Source organism: Nilaparvata lugens, chromosome 5, assembly GCF_014356525.2.
Source record: "Nilaparvata lugens isolate BPH chromosome 5, ASM1435652v1, whole genome shotgun sequence".
In the NCBI taxonomy this organism is placed as follows: domain Eukaryota; kingdom Metazoa; phylum Arthropoda; class Insecta; order Hemiptera; family Delphacidae; genus Nilaparvata; species Nilaparvata lugens.
This window is the reverse complement of record NC_052508.1, coordinates 38,995,872-39,019,212: the sequence shown is the minus strand read 5'-3', so window position 1 is coordinate 39,019,212 and position 23,341 is coordinate 38,995,872. Positions and strand designations below refer to the sequence as shown.

Below are 23,341 nucleotides of genomic sequence, written 5' to 3'. Positions count from 1 at the left end.
TAGTGTAGCAACCAGAGATTTCGGGCAAGAAGTCGGGTATTTGTATTCGCTGTGTAGAAAAAGAGCCTTTTTCAAATAATAATATTTTTTTATTGAAGCAATAAAAAATATTCAAAGTATGGTAGTTTCATGCAGTGCTTATGGATGTACAAATCGGCATGCGCCAGATAAAAATATTTCTTTTCATACATAAGTATTTTTATATTTTCATCGGTCATGTTTCATGCAGGCTAAGCCTAGTGCCAAATGATCGTTTCGAGGAATATTGTGCTAAGGTTGATTCATTATCATTATTTGCCAAGTAATAAAATATAAGTTTCGGTAATATTATAATATTGTGCTTAGGTTGATTCATTATCATTATTTGCCAAGTAATAAAATATGAGTTTCGGTAATATTATAATAAATATTTTATTTCCATAGATCCAATATTAATAGGTATCCATATTCCATTCCATTAATTTGTCTTATATTGTAATATTTTGTGAACTATGAAAATATTGTATGCTGAATTAGTATTATAAAAAATATTATTTGCTAAAATTGTCTATAAATTCTTCACCATTGCTATTGTTTTATTTTCCCCATTCTTATAATATGTAGTTATTTATTATCTTATATCAAATATAGGAGTATAGAGTATAGTTAGGTACCTATACTTGAGTTGCAAAACGAATGAGAAACAGTTTCACGAAGTATTGTGATAACAGTCAATTTATTATTATTTGCCATCTAATAAAATATATGGTAATATTAGCAATCTATAATTTTTGTTTTATTTTTCCCGTTCTTATACCGGTAATATGTATATATTTATTATCTTATCTTAAATAGAGGAGTATAGAGTATAGTTAGGTACCTATACTTAGGTTGCAAAATGAATGGAAACAGTTTCACAAAATATTGTGATAACAGTTAATTTATTATTATTTGCCATCTAATAAAATATACGGTAATATTAGCAATCTATAATAAATGTTTTATTTTCCATATCCTAAATACATGGTAATAGGAAAATATTTTAATGAGATTCATTTGCTAATAGAATGGATCAAAATATGTAGTGAGGTAGGTCCACTAAATTAGATGTTTGGTCGAGTTAAAAATAATGTTCAATGAACAAATCATTGTATCATATGGTAATGGAAATGACGAAAAGTTGAAAAAAAAATTATATTGAAATCCATCAAGTATGTCGAAAGATATAATGCAATGAAAGTCGATGTTTTCCCATATAAGTCTGTCTGGGCGCCTGACTTCTTGCCCGATATTCAATGGCGAGGAGAAATGAAGGAAGCATCATGCTTCCAAACGCTTGAAGGTATAGCTTAGTCATCTAACAATATATATATATCAATGGGCTTGTGCATATTTTCGGCCATCTTGGTTTGACCAAAACATTGCACTTGCACTGCAATCATAGCATTGAAATCTATGCTAATGTGTTCATTTAATTGATTTTTAATTTAAAAAATGAAAGTTTTGATGAAAATGGTAACCTTTTGTGCATTTGGATGTACAAACAGAAGTTCAAAGAAGAGTCCAGGAGTGACTTTTTACATATAATAATTCATAAATTTACTAATTTGTTCACTCTTGTTATGGTTAACCTGTAGATAGATGGATAGATGGGCCTAGATGAATGCCTTTCATTTACACTTAGATCGATGGATAAATAATTATACTGTCCAGTTCAAGCATACAATACAAATTAAATACAAGTTCCATCCAAGTAATTCAAAAGTAACACAATAAAAAATTCTTAGGCATGGCCAAAGCCGTGAGCTTGAGTTGATATAGGTACATTCCCATTAACAAATATAAAGTTCAGTGTCACAGTAGTGATACTATACCATTCATAGTCATATTATTTATACTAAATTTTCATTTTCTGTTTATCAATCATTTAACCAATAATCTATTCATAGAATCATGTTATTCATTGTGCATGAATTCATTCTATTACAGAGAGCTTCAAACAGTAGTTATGACATATTATTTATTTATTTATTTATTGATATACATATACATATAAAGGCTCACAGACAATACCATGAAGAGCCTTTTTTACACAATTAATAGATAACCATACTACATAATAATAAAAACTTAAAAGATGAAAAATATTATGGAAAAAAATAAAGAAGAGAATAAGATAAAAAGTAAATCAAAAATTGAAATAATAATAAAAATTAATAATAAAGATAAAGAAAACAAAAAGAGTTTCAGTCAGAGCTCATAACATTTCATGACTCAAACGAGCTACAAGATAAATTCATTTCACAATTTTTCTTAAAGACATTAAATGAGTTCGAAAACGGATCTATATGTTCATTCAAAGTATTATATAATCTTAGACTTTTAATAAGAAATGAATTATAGTGATGAGTAGTTCTCACAAAAGGGATGTTGAACAATATATTTTTTCTAGGCCTAGCATAAGGTACATTGAAATTCAATAAATTTATGAATGATGGAATATGAACTTTATGATTTAAAATGTTGAATAATAGCAATAGAGCATTTACAGATCTGCGTAATTCTAGAGAGTGCACTTTAAATATCAATCTTAACTCACTAGTTGGAAAATTAAAGGGACAAAAGCAATTAAATTTTTTTATGTATAAATGTCTCAGAATTCTATTTTGAATTTTTTCAATTTCATGAATGTCTGTCACATTATAAGGCCCCCAAACTACTGCAGCATATTCAAGTTTACTGCGAACTAGTGCATTGAATATTCTTAAACTAACATCACAATTAGTGAATGGTTTGGTATTGCGAAATATAAAACCCAGTAATTCATTAGCACTACCTAGGGTATAGTTAATGTGGTTCTTGAAATCAAGCCTTGGGTCCATGATAACTCCAAGATCTCGGATGTTATTAACACACTCAAGATTGTCACCTCCCAATGTATATAAATGGTGCTGAAAATTTATCTGACTTGTATACACCATGAATTTAGTTTTAGATACATTCAACTTGAGTCTGTTCTGACAACACCAAAGGTTAACTCGATCAAGATCGTCCTACAATCTGACACAATCATCAATGCTTTTTATTGACCTGTAAAGTTTTACATCATCTGCAAATATCAGGATTTCAGATTCTTTAATGCAATCAGGGAGATCATTAATTAAAAGAAGAAACAAAAGAGGTCCAAGATTAGATCCTTGTGGGACTCCGGTGGGGTTATCATAGCTTTCAGATGTGTGATTATTGTACTTCACTTGAGAAACTCTATCAACCAAATAGCTACGAAATAATTCAATTAAGTCAGGTGAAAACTCGTACGTAATTAATTTATCTAATAATACATTAGAATTAACTGAATCAAATGCTTTCTTGAAATCTAAATATATTACATCTACACGACCTTGCATGTCAAGGTGAGAGGAAACAAACTGTGTGAAAGTCAGCAAATTACTCACAGTTGATCTACTGGGCATGAAGCCATGTTGAAAAGGGGTTATTACATGCTTCACATGATCAAAAACTATTCTGTATAGAGCAGATTCAAGGACCTTATCAGGAGAGTCCAAAGTAGAAATAGGTCGAAAATTGGAAATTATATTTGGTTGACCTGATTTGAAAACTGGTGTTATACAGGCAGTTTTCCATTTCGTGGGGTATTTATTAGTTTTCAAAGATAACTAATATTAATATATTACTATTAATATACATACTAATATTATAATATTACATAGAACAAATAATAAACATATAAGATGAATAAACAGTAATTGACTGAGAAGTAACAGATTTGTTTCAAGTGGAGCATTATTTGGCATTTGTCTGTCTGTCTTTGCAATAAGTATGCATAAACCAAGGCCAAGCTATAGAAGTATATAATTCAAATGTATCAACATTATAGCTCGGCCAAGCCTTGTTTGATTATAATGAATTATTAATTTGTAATGAATTTTGAATAGCCTCTCATTTTTTATAGGGGAGCTGATTCACTCATTTATTCTGTAAAACCTTTTTTTAGTAAAGCTTTTAAATCAAATTTGACAATTTCTGATGAGAATGACATCTTCAATGAATCAATTCATAGTAGTCAAATACTTTTTATTGTAAATCTGCAATAATTGTGGTGTTTTTTTAATTTTATATTACAATGTTTTAAATGTAGGCTATACTGTACCATGCAGAATCGAAGCATTTTCAATTATTTTGGAGTATGTAAGGTGAGTCAAGATTACAGTACAAACTACACATATGTTCCTGATTGAATAACACATATGCCCAGTTGCACAGAAGTATGTTGAATCTTAAACATGATATGGAGTGGCTGTAGTCGACTGGACTAGATGCTGGCTTTATGATTCAAAGGCCCAGGTTCGAATCCATTGAGGACATAAACACAGGTTTGTAATCCCATCGACAAAACAAAATCACCTATATGGGTGATTTACTCCAGTCCAGTGTCAGCCAGTGCATGTTTTGAACATTATCAGATTTTATTTGACCGACTTGGTAAATCCTAGCATTAATAACACTCAAAGATTTTCGTCAGAGTTGGAAACATATTTTATGTTTTGGTGAGTCTCCCTTTTTCTTTTATCCTACATCATACTTCAAGTAGAGATGGTATTAGCATTACAAAGCATTCAACTAGTTTGAAAAAAATCATATGGCTTTTGTCAACATTACTGTATCAATTCATCAATGCTTATGGTCTATTTTGAATAATTTAGAACTATTGTAACGTGAAGTAAAAATATCCTGAGAATATTATTTCTTAGTGAGCACCTAGGGCCTATAAGAAAGCTATATTCCAATCACTGCAATCCATATGGTAGCCTACACAAATTGTTATCAGTGAGAAGTAAGTGGTATTCCAGTTTTATAAGTATATAAATAATAACATTGGTATTATCAGTTTCGTCCGAATACTCATTTTCAACTGTAGCCATTGATAATAACTTAATCATTCGTAAATAATGATGAGAAAATGCATAAATTAGAATGACATAATTTGAATTATGGTCAATCCAAGATGGCTAGCGCAAAAAAAGTGGCGTCAGAGTGTACCAATGGTATTACCCTTTCCAAATTCAAGGATTTCATATGATTTAGTCTTGTATTATGTGATCCATCATTTCGTTATTTGCGCTTGCATTTCTTTCCATTTCACTATCCTCATAACGGCTAGTGGTAGTACATTACACAGACACATACGACTGTATAATTATTCTATTTTTCATCTTATTTCATTCTCATAATTTCATAACTAGCTATTTTTATAATTTATTATTTTCTCATATTTTCTATCTTCTTTTTAGTGAAAATTGTATTATGTTAGAAATTATTGTATAGTGTGAAGGAGGCAAAATGGGTTCTATACCTGTTGTCTCCATAAATAAATACATTTTTGATGAATTTTTTTTTCGAAAAGGTTAACTGCATTTGTTATTTTAAATATTGGAGACTAGCAGGTAACCCGCACTTCGCAAGGGTCTATTCTAAACTTTTTGTGTAGTTGAGAAGTTGATATTGTGGTAATTATTCATATTGAATGAAAAATACTAAAAAAATGTCAAAAAACCACTGATTTTAATGTCTATTCTAAAACTCAACAAACTGAAACTTGACTTAATGAAATCTAGAAGAATCGAAAATAGGCCTATAAGAATCCTCGGATGATTAAGAATTTATATGCAACATTTCAAGTAAATCAGTCCAGTAGTTCAGACGTGATGATGCGTCAAATATAATTTTCCTATCCTTTACACGTGTATAAGCCAGTTCTTTCCTTCATTACAATATAGAAGATGGATTATCAGTATCTTTCAATTATAATAACTTTGGTAGGTTTGAGATATTGATGTTCGGTTTTCACCATATTTTCTCTTGAAATCCTGTATCGAAATCATGTACGGTATCATATGACCACCTTCCAATTTAAAAAAATTAAGTTGGATTCAAAATGGCTGTTCAAAAATGGCGGTTCAAGAATAGTATTGTTTTGATAATTATATTTTTATTTTCACAAACTCTGTATGATAATATGGTGAATGTGAAACTGCTGCATCAAAGAAATAATCTCAAAAACATCTGTTTAGAAAAAACATAGTTTTGAAACTTCGTTTTTCTGATGCAATGTATAGGCCTACATGTGGCATGGATTATTAATTTTTTAGCTAGAACAGTTTTTTGAGACAAAGTGCTAAATAAACGTATACAGTTTTATCAATGCTGTATCGGCAATATGAATATACATGCAGTTAATATGGCTTTGCATAAAGGTGCTGATATTCTTACATAAATAAATTATTCTCTTCCATTTTTATTCAATTTACAGCCCCAAAATTATTCGAGTCCTGAAAGAATGATTGACTCACTATACAGTCAGTCGAAAATTTTAATATTGAAATGAGGGGTATTTTGGCAAGCGTGCATTCCGAAGTAGGATATAAATAAATAACATGTTGAATAACATGTTTCTTGCCAACAACAATCGAACTATTTGTGAATTTAGATATGACCTACACTGTAGATTTATATAATTCTATCAATTAAATACATGGAAATTGAAGTATTTATTTCAGTAAGTTTATGATTAGTTGATGAAATTGTTGATTAATTGTAGAGCGAACTGCACGGCGAATTGTAATAGAGGACTCTGATTGGCTGAAAAGTTCAGTGATCGGAGTATGGTACGGTAAACAGTTAAACAGAGGCGAGCGGCATGGTGAACAGTTCAGAGTACGGTACGGCGAATGTGTTAAAAAGCTGATTTTTAACTTCATGAAACATATGCTCATGTTCGCTGAAAAGCGTGATGTTCGGCGGAATGCACAGTTTGCTGCGCGGTTCGAAGTTCGGCTCAGCTTGTGTAGTCGCACCTTTAGTACATTTTTATACTGATCACAGATCAAAGCAACATAATAATCTATACTATATAATAAAGGAAAGAACTGGCTTATACACGTACGGAGTAGGAAAATTATGTTTGACACATAATCACGTCTTAACTACTGGACTGATTAACTTGACATTTTGCATATAGGCATAGGCATATAGGTTGCACATATGCTGATCCACAACCCATTTGTACCACTCTGCCGGTGAGGCACGCTCGAACCAACCTAACAACATCCAGAGGACATTGGAATCTTATCAGCTGCCACATAATAGCAGGCCACCAAGCATAATCAAATCCCCCCCTCCTCACCACGGATGACAAGTGATGCAGCCAACACAAATCTACAATCACACTCACCAAATTACTCAATCACCTGCCTGACTGCATCAACAGTACCTCTGCCACCAACAAAGCCATACTGTCTCCCGCTCATGCCTCCATCAGCGGCCTTGATTGCTCTACTCAGACTCATGTCGATGAGGCACTCCATCACCTTACTCCAAACACTCAGCAAGGTGAGGACCACTTCACCAAGCCTCCAAGCTGCCAGATACACTCCCTGGCTCAGGCATTGATTGAACAGATACAGATAGCTTACACATCTTTCACTCACCCCCGAGTATGCCATACCAAGTCAGGTGAGACTTCATCCAGATCTGGGGCAGTCCCACACTTCATTCTTGAAACAGCAACAGCCAGGTCCTCAGGACTCCACTCACCCCCATGCATGGTCCACATCCATCATCACACACAAAGTTTCGACGAACATCAGGCTGCACTCCAACATCAACTCGAGCCGGGCAGAAGCTCACACAAAAATGTATTCACACCAGCAGTTACTCTCACGTCCCTACGGACAGTAACAAGCACTCGGTTCCTTACATTTCCACGAATAACACTCTTATACACAGTTACCCAGGGATTTCGGGTCCCCTCTCTTGAAAACCACTGCCTCTATGCATTCCACCATAGATAAAGGATAAGCATGAGTGTCTAACCTTTTATAGACAACATACTCATTAAGTATGTTGTCCTGATATAGTTCGTGGTTGATATATTCTGGCTAAGTTGGTGGCAGACTATATTTCTTGTCTCTGATTCCACTAACACACTGAATACACATATTCCCGCCAAAGGCTATGCCAAACCATCTGCAAATGGAGGCGCCGCTCCCCTCTTGCTCGCTGGAACTGTCTCCTTGCATACTTCACAGCCTTTTGTAAGTCAGCCAACTGGCGTCCCCACCACGGCACCTGCTTGCTACCCCGACAGACCGGAATGGAAGCCCTAGCAGCACCAAGCACTACAGCGGTTAGATAATTAGCCAACTCGTTAACCCCTTCACCAACAACGATGTCATTCACACCATCAATCAACTCACTGTCAAATGCGAGCCAGTCCTCACCCGAGAGCACAAATCTCACCTGCTTCAGATCTGCCCATCGGTCACCCTCTTCTCCAATGGACACGTGGATCAAACGGTGATCGATGCACAGATCCCCCAATCGCCAAGACACATTCAACATAAAACACGCAGCATTGCAAAAGGAGACATCCACATTCGACCTTCCATTCACAGTCTCAAACGTACACCGCTCATCCCATTCATTCAAAAAGTACTCTCAATACAGTACACTTGGACCTAATTACAATTAAGTTGATATATTATATAACATACTAACTATTATCAAGAATATTATTATGCAATATTTTTGTGGATACACCGGATTCAGCTGGTGCAGGTGATTTAGGAATGTGCTAAGAAACCTTTCCACATCCTGTGGCTGATTGCAGAGGTAGGGAAGCCTACTTCTCCTAGAATACTCCTTTAGGTCCCTTGCACATCTCATTGTCTCCATAAAGAACTCTAGGTTAACTCCATTAATGTTTTCAATGTATCCATCAACTTTTTAGGGTCAGTATAAGACTTGGCCTAACTTTGCCATGTAATTCAATTCATTTTTTTTTTCATTTTAATTTTTTCACTATTTTCTAGTTTTAGTTTCATATTCTTGAATTACAGAGTGTACTACTTGTATAATAGTATTATGGAGATGCCAATCAATGTGAGTTATTCAACTTTTGTGATTTGACATGAAGAAAGCTATTCTATTCTACTGTGTAAATCCCAAAACTCTATGGGGTAGTTTGAAGTGATGTTTTCTATTCTACTGTGTAAATCCCAAAACTCTATGGGGTAGTTTGAAGTGATGTTAAAGTTTGTGTCTGCAATTTGCTGGCAATCAGATGAATTATTTTTAAATATATTCTTTTGGAATCAGCATCTAGGAAGGGCTAGAAGATATTACTTCATATGCAGATGAATAATTATCTCATAAACACTGATATCAAGTTTATAAACCTAATCAATAAAGATGACCACAGAGCTAATCACTGAAGACACCAATGAATAAAAATATTTCTCTCTATCTCATTCTCTCTTTTACCTACTCATCCAATAGTTACAAACTATTTATAAATTATTTCCATTTATCCAGTTCCCAAGAATGTGGAACTCGGATCTCCTGACCGCTTTCTGCACATAACTTCCCCTAAGTGGTCTGTCTCATTGTTATTCTTCAATAGTGTTGAACAACTTCCTTGAAACCTAACAATTTTCAAATCATCGAGAAATTGAGAACATTACTTCATAACAAATGATTCCTTAAGTTACAGTATGGAAAAAATATGGAATTTCGGTAATAGCTCAACATTTACAAATGTTCAAGCCACAATTGTTATAGTTGTGCCAAGCCAATAGAATTTGGTTGGTGCTGAGCTCCATGATATTACAGTTGCCCACCACACACCTATTTGAGCAAGCCCACTTGCATTCATCACTGTGTTCCAATCTCAACAGATTCAGGTCATCAAGCCAAATGCCCATGGAAACATCTTCTCCTTGTGCATCCATTACTAGATTTTCATAATTGTCGACTAGAAAATGCACCACCAAACTGTCGACAACGTAACCGGCTCCAGACGGAAATGGTGGGTACTCGGTTCGATTCAAAACAGTTTCCCGCCATTTGCCAGCTCGCCTGACTGGCCAACCAATCCGGAAGCAGCTCCACCAATTCCATTGGTTGGCTTTTGAAAGTTCTCTCATCACCCCGGGCAAATCGATGAAAACATCATCATCCGTTTTCAAGGCATATACAAACTTCACATTTGCATTGATCCTGAAACAGATTAATCACCATTTGTTAAACGTTTATGCTGTTCCTGCACTGCTGTTCGACAGAAAAAGATGTTTTGTAATATGTAACCTCTTCTTTAGTGTGCATAACATAGTATGCCCCACACCGACGTTGATGTGTTATATGTTGCCCAACCTGACCTACACTTATGTATATGCAACGTCGTATTCTGTACACATTGACAATGATAATAATTTCAAGATACTCCATGTTATAGCAATGTTGATATAACGAATGTGGGTTCTGACAATGTATAGAGAACACGACCTTGATAGGCTCAGTAAAGAGCTTAAAGCAAGATTTGCTATGAGATATATCAATAACCTGTGCAGAATATCTCTGCAGATTCTTACCAAATGTGTTGCTGCTACAATCCTTGAGATAAAAATATATATGGATTTCCAGTATTTTAAAATACAAAACAATTTCACCTTCAAACCAGTCCACTACCATTCAACAAATTGGTCAGAAGTGTCGAATCATACCAGACAGGGTCAAAGATAGAATAAACTAGGAAAACCTTATAATTTCTATGGTCCTATATGTTTGCCACTACTGTACAATATACTAATGACCTCAAAATAATAATATAGATGGCTGAACGCCTGAGAACTTGAATGACCTTCAGAAGTAATTGTTTCCAATGTAGATTTAATCAGAACAATATATTGCTGATTTAAATTAAATATTTTATTGGAGGTATCTCCTTTCAAATTATCAGATTCAGATTCAGATCAATATTTAAATATAAATGGATAGCATGAGGTTGGTCGGGTATTATGAACAGGTCACAGCAAGAAAGAACAAACTCCAGGTTACAAGATATATCAGTATTTATTACAATGATAAAAAAAATTGATCAATATAAAATAATAGCAATATTGACTTTGATGATAGGTGAGCTTCATACAATATAATATTACAACTCTTGAGTAGAAATTTTAATTATGGTGATTTTAATGGGCAAGACAATACTCAAATGGCCTATGAATGTAAACATTAAAAAATTTTATTACAATAATTAGAAATCTCTTATCTCAGGGTCCGTGAATTTGGCTGTGGTGGAACTTTGAGATGTCCATCTGAATAACTCTGGCTGAATTAATTAATGATAAGAATACTAGTTTTTTCCCCCACTTCACTTTAATTAATCGTTAAATACTCAAGCTTGAGATTTTAATTTTATATTTGATTTATTCGATGATCAATATGTAGTTAAAGTTATAAAATTCGAAGTTATGAGAGCTCTCTTAATGTAGGCCACCGACGACTCTCGTGAAAATATATATTTGATTTTTCTTCTAAAGATATCTTCCTTTTTGTATCCTTGTGGTACTGCTTGGCTAATTCCTCTTCTTCAAATTTTATAGGGATTTTAACTTGTGTAACTCAAACATTATTATTGTATCACTGAGTTACAAAACAATAAATAACAGATTACAGCAAAATTTTACATATATTAAAGCTTAATAAATGGATAAAGGCCTTAGGAGATTCCTTGTTCAGTCTTTCTTCAGTGGCAGATTATAGTCATCTCTCCTCAATTCTTCCCTTAGATCATAAAACTCTTACAATGGCTACCCTAATTCAAATATTAATTTCTGATTGGTCCATTGCCGTGACTGTCTGGATGCTAAGGTGACATCAGGGCTAAATCTGTGATGGGGAGGGGTCTCTTTGCCGGAGAGAGATCCCCCCCAACTACACACAGTTTGTGTGCTGGGTCAGATATCTTGGTGGTAGCGTCCGAGGTGGTTGAGCCCCATCTGGGGTTCCTTAGCTAAGGAGACCTTGATCCTTGACTCTGGCTCAAGCTATATGTTATTGACAAGAGACTGCTTGGCCTGTTGGTGGTCGCAAGCTCTCCTTGAGTGGTTTGTGGCCAAAGACTTGTAGAGCGGACTTGCCATTGACAAGAGTGCGCTGAGCCAGTCTCCCTTGGTGAATAGCGTCCAAGGCAGGTTGAGCCCTGTAGGGGGTTCCCTTGCTGAGGAGACCTAGAGTAGCTGGGTGAGGGCTGGCTCGCATTTTATGTTCTGACAAAAGGGTGGTCCATTTCTCTGGAAGTGGCAGGGGTTCCTTTGGGTGGTCCTGTTGTGGAAGGTTTGCTGGGTGGCCCGGCCAAGAACCAACATTTGTGTGCTGCGTCAGCCTTTGACAGTGTTGCATCCGAGGCTGGTGAGCCCCGTAAGGGGTTCCTGTGCTAAGGAGACCGGCTGTCAGGGGTCGGCAAAGCCTCTCTATGTGTCATAGTGTAGTACGTCAACACTCGTGCTAAGCAAAGTGTCCCCCCAGGCGTGCAGGGGCATGGTCGCAAAGCGAGGGCAGGTAGGGACGCCCCCAATGTGTGGTACATCGGGTTGTTGAGGTAAGCCTGGCGTATTGTGCGAGCTCCCAATGCTGGCAACAGCTCCTGCTCTTGTGTTTGTGGCATGGCAAAAATATGTTGAATAGTAGCCATGCTCAGCACCGAGCAACTTTTCCAAGCCCAGTGGTTGGGGAGTGTGCCTTTTCGGGGCCCCCGCTGGACGTGGCTCTTTACTCCCTAAAAAGAGTATTCGAGCCTAGACTAAATTGCCAAGATCCGACCACAATCGAACGCATAACTCCCAGTGTGGTGTCTAGCTAGATTAGTGGATAAAAATCGATAATGATCTTACACAGGTGAAACTGATTGGTGAACCAGTCCTGTGTAACTCCCCACGTCTTCTCCAAACCTAGCTCCGCGGTGCAGGCTGGTTGCTTGGCTGAATCGGACTAGGCGCTGAGACAGCAAATAATAGCAGCATTGGTGGGAATGCGAGCTGCCACAGTAACACCTCCCACCCAGCAATGGTCGGCGTAGTTACGCCTAGCGGACAAACGAAAGAACAAACCAGTCAGTTATTTGATCCCTCCAGCCAGGCTCAGCCAAGCAGCCGAGACAATAGAACAATGGAGTGACGGTCTTATTTGCGTTCATCAGCAGTTTTCTTTCTCACGACTATTTTTATTTTTGTGTGTCAATAATAACTCCAGTCACCAGTAAAAAGTTTCCAGAAACGTGGTGTACTACCATATTAATGACTTTTCATGATGATTTTTAATTATTTAAAAACATTGTTGACATTCTGAGCCTTTAGGCTAGACTTGGGGTCACTGAGAACGAATCTGCAATCAGAATTTCTCTATCACCAAAAATAACGAAAAAAATCCAGCTGTTGATCTTCCGGCAACCGTTAACAGACATCCTGCAATGCGGCCGAAACACTTCCAAGCCAGACACCCATCTCGAATGACAACAACACCAAGCTGTAAGAAACCATCCTGCACTGCGGTGCTAGGTCAAGAGGGAGATAGGAAGGGCTGTTGAATGTGTCTGATGCCACAGTCGTCTGTCAGACTTGGATTCGGTGCAAATCCGGGCGAGAGTGGCACGTGATCCCGGGAGGCGATGAGGTCTGCCTGGTGGGCCTCATGGCCCATTCCTGTCTATATCTTAGAACATGACGTTGACATGTTATATGTTGTCCAACCTGACCTACACTTATGTATATGCAACGTCGTATTCTGTACACATTGACAATTTTAAGATACTCCACTTTATAGCAATGTTGATATAAATAACGAATGTGGGTTCTGACAATGTATAGAGAACATGACCTCGATGGGCTCAGTATAGAGCTTGAAGCAATATTTGCTATGAGATATTTCAATAACCTGTACAGAATATCTCTGCAGATTCTTGCTGCTACAATCCCTGTCAAGATAAAAATATATAAGGATTTCCAGTATTGTAAAATACAAAACAATTCCACCTTCAAACCAGTCCACTACCATTCAACAAATTGGTCAGAAGTGTCGAATCATACCAGACAGGGTCAAAGATAGAATAAACTAGGAAAACCTTATAATTTCTATGGTCCTATATGTTTGCCACTACTGTACAATATACTAATGACCTCAAAATAATAATATAGATGGCTGAACGCCTGAGAACTTGAATGACCTTCAGAAGTAATTGTTTCCAATGTAGATTTAATCAGAACAATATATTGCTGATTTAAATTAAATATTTTATTGGAGGTATCTCCTTTAAAATTATTCAGATTCAGATCAATATTTAAATATATATGGATAGCATAAGGTTGATCGGGTATTATGAACAGGTCACAGCAAGAAAGAACAAACTCCAGGTTACAAGATATATCAGTATTTATTACAATGATAAAAAAATTGATCAATATAAAATAATAGCAATATTGACTTTGATGATAGGTGAGCTTCATACAATATAATATTACAACTCTTGAGTAGAAATTTTAACTATGGTGATTTTAATGGGCAAGACAATACTCAAATGGCCTATGAATGTGAACATTAAAAAATTTTATTACAATAATTAGAAATCTCTTATCTCAGGGTCCGTGAATTCGGCTGCGGTGGCAGATTATAGTCATCTCTCCTCAATTCTTCCCTTAGATCATAAAACTCTTACAATGGCTACCCTAATTCAAATATTAATTTCTGATTGGTCCATTGCCGTGACTGTCTGGATGCTAAGGTGACATCAGGGCTAAATCTGTGATGGGGAGGGGTCTCTTTGCCGGAGAGAGATCCCCCCCAACTACACACAGTTTGTGTGCTGGGTCAGATATCTTGGTGGTAGCGTCCGAGGTGGTTGAGCCCCATCTGGGGTTCCTTAGCTAAGGAGACCTTGATCCTTGACTCTGGCTCAAGCTATATGTTATTGACAAGAGACTGCTTGGCCTGTTGGTGGTCGCAAGCTCTCCTTGAGTGGTTTGTGGCCAAAGACTTGTAGAGCGGACTTGCCATTGACAAGAGTGCGCTGAGCCAGTCTCCCTTGGTGAATAGCGTCCAAGGCAGGTTGAGCCCTGTAGGGGGTTCCCTTGCTGAGGAGACCTAGAGTAGCTGGGTGAGGGCTGGCTCGCATTTTATGTTCTGACAAAAGGGTGGTCCATTTCTCTGGAAGTGGCAGGGGTTCCTTTGGGTGGTCCTGTTGTGGAAGGTTTGCTGGGTGGCCCGGCCAAGAACCAACATTTGTGTGCTGCGTCAGCCTTTGACAGTGTTGCATCCGAGGCTGGTGAGCCCCGTAAGGGGTTCCTGTGCTAAGGAGACCGGCTGTCAGGGGTCGGCAAAGCCTCTCTATGTGTCATAGTGTAGTACGTCAACACTCGTGCTAAGCAAAGTGTCCCCCCAGGCGTGCAGGGGCATGGTCGCAAAGCGAGGGCAGGTAGGGACGCCCCCAATGTGTGGTACATCGGGTTGTTGAGGTAAGCCTGGCGTATTGTGCGAGCTCCCAATGCTGGCAACAGCTCCTGCTCTTGTGTTTGTGGCATGGCAAAAATATGTTGAATAGTAGCCATGCTCAGCACCGAGCAACTTTTCCAAGCCCAGTGGTCGGGGAGTGTGCCTTCTCGGGGCCCCCGCTGGACGTGGCTCTTTACTCCCTAAAAAGAGTATTCGAGCCTAGACTAAATTGCCAAGATCCGACCACAATCGAACGCATAACTCCCAGTGTGGTGTCTAGCTAGATTAGTGGATAAAAATCGATAATGATCTTACACAGGTGAAACTGATTGGTGAACCAGTCCTGTGTAACTCCCCACGTCTTCTCCAAACCTAGCTCCGCGGTGCAGGCTGGTTGCTTGGCTGAATCGGACTAGGCGCTGAGACAGCAAATAATAGCAGCATTGGTGGGAATGCGAGCTGCCACAGTAACACCTCCCACCCAGCAATGGTCGGCGTAGTTACGCCTAGCGGACAAACGAAAGAACAAACCAGTCAGTTATTTGATCCCTCCAGCCAGGCTCAGCCAAGCAGCCGAGACAATAGAACAATGGAGTGACGGTCTTATTTGCGTTCATCAGCAGTTTTCTTTCTCACGACTATTTTTATTTTTGTGTGTCAATAATAACTCCAGTCACCAGTAAAAAGTTTCCAGAAACGTGGTGTACTACCATATTAATGACTTTTCATGATGATTTTTAATTATTTAAAAACATTGTTGACATTCTGAGCCTTTAGGCTAGACTTGGGGTCACTGAGAACGAATCTGCAATCAGAATTTCTCTATCACCAAAAATAACGAAAAAAATCCAGCTGTTGATCTTCCGGCAACCGTTAACAGACATCCTGCAATGCGGCCGAAACACTTCCAAGCCAGACACCCATCTCGAATGACAACAACACCAAGCTGTAAGAAACCATCCTGCACTGCGGTGCTAGGTCAAGAGGGAGATAGGAAGGGCTGTTGAATGTGTCTGATGCCACAGTCGTCTGTCAGACTTGGATTCGGTGCAAATCCGGGCGAGAGTGGCACGTGATCCCGGGAGGCGATGAGGTCTGCCTGGTGGGCCTCATGGCCCATTCCTGTCTATATCTTAGAACATGACGTTGACATGTTATATGTTGTCCAACCTGACCTACACTTATGTATATGCAACGTCGTATTCTGTACACATTGACAATTTTAAGATACTCCACTTTATAGCAATGTTGATATAAATAACGAATGTGGGTTCTGACAATGTATAGAGAACATGACCTCGATGGGCTCAGTATAGAGCTTGAAGCAATATTTGCTATGAGATATTTCAATAACCTGTACAGAATATCTCTGCAGATTCTTGCTGCTACAATCCCTGTCAAGATAAAAATATATAAGGATTTCCAGTATTGTAAAATACAAAACAATTCCACCTTCAAACCAGTCCACTACCATTCAACAAATTGGTCAGAAGTGTCGAATCATACCAGACAGGGTCAAAGATAGAATAAACTAGGAAAACCTTATAATTTCTATGGTCCTATATGTTTGCCACTACTGTACAATATACTAATGACCTCAAAATAATAATATAGATGGCTGAACGCCTGAGAACTTGAATGACCTTCAGAAGTAATTGTTTCCAATGTAGATTTAATCAGAACAATATATTGCTGATTTAAATTAAATATTTTATTGGAGGTATCTCCTTTAAAATTATTCAGATTCAGATCAATATTTAAATATATATGGATAGCATAAGGTTGATCGGGTATTATGAACAGGTCACAGCAAGAAAGAACAAACTCCAGGTTACAAGATATATCAGTATTTATTACAATGATAAAAAAATTGATCAATATAAAATAATAGCAATATTGACTTTGATGATAGGTGAGCTTCATACAATATAATATTACAACTCTTGAGTAGAAATTTTAACTATGGTGATTTTAATGGGCAAGACAATACTCAAATGGCCTATGAATGTGAACATTAAAAAATTTTATTACAATAATTAGAAATCTCTTATCTCAGGGTCCGTGAATTCGGCTGCGGTGGAACTTTGAGATGTCCATCCGAATAACTCTGGCTGAATTAATTAATGATAAGAATACTAGTTGATGATTTAGGAATGATTAATACAGTATCTAGCTTGCAAGCTTTAATAAGATTTTTCCCCCACTTCACTTTAATTAATCGTTGAATACTCAAGCTTGAGATTTTAATTTTATATTTGATTTATTCCATAATCAATATGTAGTTAAAGTTATAAAATTCGAAGTTATGAGAGCTCTCTTAATGTAGGCTACCGACGACTCACGTGAAAATATATATTTGATTTTTCTTCTAAAGATATCTTCCTTTTTGTATCCTTGTGGTACTGATTGGCTAATTCCTCTTCTTCAAATCTTATAGGGATTTTAACTTATGTAACTCAAACATTAATATTGTATCACTGAGTTAAAAAACAATAAATAACAGATTACAGCAAAATTTTACATATATTAAAGCTTAATAAATGGATAAAGGCCTTAGGAGATTCCTTGTTCAGTCTTTCTTCAGTGGCAGATTATAGTCATCTCTCCTCAATTCTTCCCTTAGATCATAAAACTCTTACAATGGCTACCCTAATTCAAATATTAATTTCTGATTGGTCCATTGCCGCGACTGTCTGGATGCTAAGGCGACATCTGGGCTAAATCTGTGATGGGGAGGGGTCTCTTTGCCGGAGAGAGATCCCCCCCAACTACACACAGTTTGTGTGCTGGGTCACATATCTTGGTGGTAGCGTCCGAGGTGGTTGAGCCCCATCTGGGGTTCCTTAGCTAAGGAGACCTTGATCCTTGACTCTGGCTCAAGCTTTATGTTATTGACAAGAGACCGCTTGGCCTGTTGGAGGTCGCAGGCTCTCCTTGAGTGGTTTGTGGCCAAAGACTTGTAGAGCGGTCTTGCCATTAACAAGAGTGCACTGAGCCAGTCTCCCTTGGTGAATAGCGTCCAAGGCAGGTTGAGCCCTGTAGGGGGTTCCCTTGCTGGGGAGATCTAAAGTAGCTGGGTGAGGGCTGGCTCGCATTTTATATTCTGACAAAAGGGTGGTCCATTTCTCTGGAAGTGGCAGGGGTTCCTTTGGGTGGTCCTGTTGTGGAAGGTTTGCTGGGTGGCCCGGCCAAGAACCAACATTTGTGTGCTGCGTCAGCCTTTGACAGTGTTGCATCCGAGGCTGGTGAGCCCTGTAAGGGGTTCCTGTGCTAAGGAGACCGGCTGTCAGGGGTCGGCAAAGCCTCTCTATGTGTCATAGTGTAGTACGTCAACGCTCGTGCTAAGCAAAGTGTCCCCCCAGGCGTGCAGGGGCATGGTCGCAAAGCGAGGGCAGGTAGGGACGCCCCCAATGCGTGGTACATCGGGTTATTGAGGTGAGCCTGGCGTATTGTGCGAGCTCCCAATGCTGGCAACAGCTCCTGCTCTTGTGTCTGTGGCATGGCAAAAATATGTTGAATAGTAGCCGTGCCCAGCACCGAGCAACTTTTCCAAGCCCAGTGGTCGGGGAGTGTGCCTTCTCGGGGCCCCCGCTGGACGTGGCTCTTTACTCCCTAAAAAGAGTATTCGAGCCTAGACTAAATTCCCAAGATCCGACCACAATCGAACGCATAACTCCCAGTGTGGTGTCTAGCTAGATTAGTGGATAAAAATCGATAATGATCTTACGCAGGTGAAACTGATTGGTGAACCAGTCCTGTGTAACTCCCCACGTCTTCTCCAAGAGGGAGATAGGAAGGGCTGTTGAATGTGTCTGATGCCACAGTCGTATGTCAGACTTGGATTCGGTGCAAATCCAGGCGAGAGTGGCACGTGATCCCGGGAGGCGATGAGGTCTGCCTGGTGGGCCTCATGGCCCATTCCTGTCATTGACTCCGGGAGAGGGCGAGATAAAACCAGCAGCCAAACATGCCAGGTGCAGCTCTTGTGCCCTATAGAAGACTTACGGCAGCAGCAGGACTTGGCGATCCGGTGTGTCAGTAGTCAGGCAAGCGTAATGACGAGCTTTGAGTCACAACCATCTTGTGACTCTGCAATAAGGGGGTTATATATGTCTACAAGACATGGGAAAACCCTCCTGGTCTGTTTAGCTGGCTTGCCAGCTTACAGTACTAAACCCTAACAGCCGATAAGCATGGTCCATTGCCATGATACAATTCTACGTCACTTGATGTGTGAAAAATAGTGCTTCCTAAAGTAACCCCACATCCATTATATGCTTATTAATTCAAGAAACAGATCCCATGTAAATTTCTCACATACTGAGCTAAATAGAATATAATTATGCTAGATAAAATTTATTGCTGTCATTTTCGCTATAAATTCAAGTTTCACGGCAACTGCCGGCCGGGCAAAGTCTCAGCTGATTCTGTATTGAATGTGAGTGGCACTGGCATATGCCTTCTGAATAAATATTGTTAATGACATTGTTTTTTATTTGTATTTTTATATGTTAGATTTTCTTTTACAATAATAAATAAGATGCTTATAAATATTTAAATAATTTTACAATAATACCTCTCTTATAAATAAAATTATTCTTACAACATGCACTAATGATACATTTCACAATTGTTCTGCAAAGCAGATTGTAAGTGGCAGTGACAGTGACATCACATCATTATGAATACCTTATATCTATATGGAATAAATTAATCAAATATTACCCAGCTGGGTACATGCAGACGCCATTTTGAGTCATAGCATAGCATTCCTTTCAACTGCATGTATTGCTTTGCGTTGACAGTGGTGATTATATAATATTTCATTGATTTATTCAATTCATGTAAGAACTTGAAGATTTTGCTATAGCCTACTTTGAGTGTTTATTCTAAAACTTATTGATTTCCTTTTCTTTTCTCATTTTTACTCTTACATGAGCTGTTTGTGAGCATTATTATATTGATTTGTTTTTCATGAGTCAAAGACACTGGGTACAGTACTGTCCAGGGACTGTCACAAAGATTTATTACTATACGTTGAAAGCATTTTCTATTTTACTAATTGATTATCTCAAAACAAAATTACATTAATAATTGACAATTATAATGTGAACTTACTGTAGGCTACTATACCTATTATAAGGTACCTAGGTAAGTGTTGAAGCTGACCAGTAGCTTGGTTTACAATATTATCACCAGTTTATTTATAGGCTTACTTAAAAATTCCCCCGTGATATCATGAACTCTCTATAATGAATATTAACATTGTCTTCAGTCCTTCAGTGATGTCAATGTAAATTCTGTCCAAAACCATACAACATAGCATATACAGATATAATATGAATATGGCTCCTTCTTCTGTGACTCAAAATGGTGACTGCGTGTACCGTGTTGGAATATAATAATTCATGTAAAACTATATTTTGTATTATTTATATTGTAATGCCAGAATTATTTATGTGTTTGAACAACTATGGTGGCAGCACTGTCATGGTGATTAAAACGCAGTCGGTATGTAAAATCGTTTTCTTTGTGAGTTTCCCTTGTCAACTCTTTATTCTTTAAAAGTTAAACTAAAACTTTATCAGGTTATGGGCCCAGATAATGGCCAAAAACGTAAAAACAAATAAAAAGTTTAATCAAGTTTTAAAAAGTTTAAACAAGTAAAACATGAAAAGTGATTATTGGTTTTTCTCTTAAAATAATAGTAAAAGGTAACCTCAAAATGGCGACGATGGACGGGGAAAATTATGTGCATAAGCTGAAGGATTCAGATTCATTCACTATGTGGGAATTTGAAATTAAAATATTACTTAAAGCTAAAGATCTGATGGATGTGGTAGATGGAACTGAAACTTCAGAACAACAGGGTGAAAGTGCTGATAAGATTAAGATTTTCAAAAACAAAGATGCAAAAGCTCAACATTACATCTTGATGACGCTGGACAATGATGTAAAAATACATATTATATCGTGTAATAGTGCCAAGGAAATGTATGACACATTGAAAAATTTATTTAAACGTGACACAACTCAACAAAAATGTGCTCTTCTTCAAGACTTTTAAACATGCAAGTTCTCTACAGATAAAGACATGATGGGTAACCTAACATACATTCAAAACATCGCATACAAATTGAACAGACTTGACCAGAAAATCGATGAAACAATGGTGATTACTAAAATACTGAGTGTACTCCCAGAACAGTATAAACATTTTTCAAGTGCGTGGGATTCTACAGTAAACACAGAAAAGACTTTAGATAATCTAAAGGCTAGACTTCTCCAAGAAGAAATTAAATGGTCAGGTGAGAGCGAATCTCTGGCGTTTAAAACAGTAAGACAAGAACGAGGTAAGATCAAGGCTTCTACTTCCAATAGTAAAGTCTACTTCTATTAATAGTAATAGTCTACTTCCAAACTAACTTCTGTTTGGACCAGAGACTGCAAAGTTATGGCTAAGGTTGCCGTAGGTCAACGTGCGATTCGGGTCCTTCATATGGAGCAAATCGCTGAGTTACGCGGAAACGACAACTCGAACTATATTGCGGATGACAACACCCAGACAACACCCATGGATAATCAACAAACATCCCATTAACTATTCTATTTTCTGATATCAGAAAGTGATTGAAAATATAATTTTTGCTGAAGATAAAGTAATATATATAAATTTTTTTTTTCTTAGAATGCACTAATTATATTTTTTATCATTAATACACTTTTTAGGGCCACATTCATACGATGAGAGTCTTGCATGCGTTAACAATTTAAGTGTATAATGTGCATATACATATTTATTTTAGTTTTCAGTTTATCTAATATACATATTAAATTTAATTAAGTGGAACCGCTATTCAATATTAAACTAATTTTTCAACTAATTATCAAATGATTCAAAAGATTATATTTTTTTTTTTAGTAAAACTAATGATATTACACTATAGGCTATTGTCCTGTGTCTACAGACACAAAGAAATCGTATATGAGAAATCGTAACTTTTATTAACGTAGGCTCTCGAATCAATTTATTATTTTGACGGAAAATAGGAAATTGTACTCTTTAATCTAAAATACTCCACAATTGATATTCTCTTACTTAAATCTGTCTCTATTAAAATAATTGTGTACTGAGCATACTGTAATGAGTAGATTAGAATACTACTGAAAACGAAAGTGATTAACTGATCTTTTAGTGCAGAGATCTATCTGACAGTAGGCCTACGTATTTTTATCACAAACCTTGAATGACAAGTAACAGCAGTATTCTCAATAGTTGACAAGAAAATCGTACGAAATCGACCCCCCTCAGCTTTGAAGAAAAAAAAATTATCGGAGATAAGATTAAATAATAGTTGCAATTCCATTCCATTCTCTCTAGTCACTCTTTCATTAGGCTACAGTTTTAAATGAAAAAAAAACCCTTATCATCTAATCATTATAATATAATCACAATCGTAATGGTGATTGTAATATTGATTTATGAAATATAATTATAAAACATACATAGTTCCGATTATTTATTATACATAGTCTAATTATAATATTTGATAGGATAATCAAAGATTTTTAAATATAATCTTATTATTATATTATAATAAATCCTATAATATTGAGATGAATAAATATAAAGCAATAATTAAAGAGGTATATCTTTCTATATATATAATATTATATTATATTACATGAATATCTTTATACTAATGGAATCCTACCTTAGGTGTGAACTATTTATAATCGAAATTATAATGGCTGAAATATTACGTACTAACGTGAATAATGCATAGCTCCTTATAAGAAATAGGAGTATGCATCTTATATTATTTTAATTTGTATTTAAAAGTAATAAATAAAACTAAGTCTCTTTGCTTTAGAACAATGATATAGGATTACGGATGGGTATTGGTGCATAGATGTGTCGGCACCGGTCATCGATATTCTTCTCAAATTTAAACAATATTAAATTCCATATAAGTTTGACATAATAACTATCAATTTTATAACAATTTGAAAAATA

The 23,341-nt window shown here is 36.9% G+C and overlaps 1 protein-coding gene across 1 annotated transcript in view; it reads right to left on the bottom strand.

Moving 5' to 3' along the window:
• Positions 1-1,664: 1,664 nt before the first annotated feature.
• The window catches only part of LOC111058580 (UDP-GalNAc:beta-1,3-N-acetylgalactosaminyltransferase 2), a 48,070-nt gene continuing 26,393 nt past the window's right edge, over positions 1,665-23,341 (bottom strand). The window contains exon 6 of the mRNA XM_022346118.2: positions 1,665-10,056. Within this exon, the coding sequence (XP_022201810.2) occupies positions 9,582-10,056 (475 nt within the window). The 3' untranslated portion in view covers positions 1,665-9,581. The remainder of the gene's footprint in view (positions 10,057-23,341) is intronic.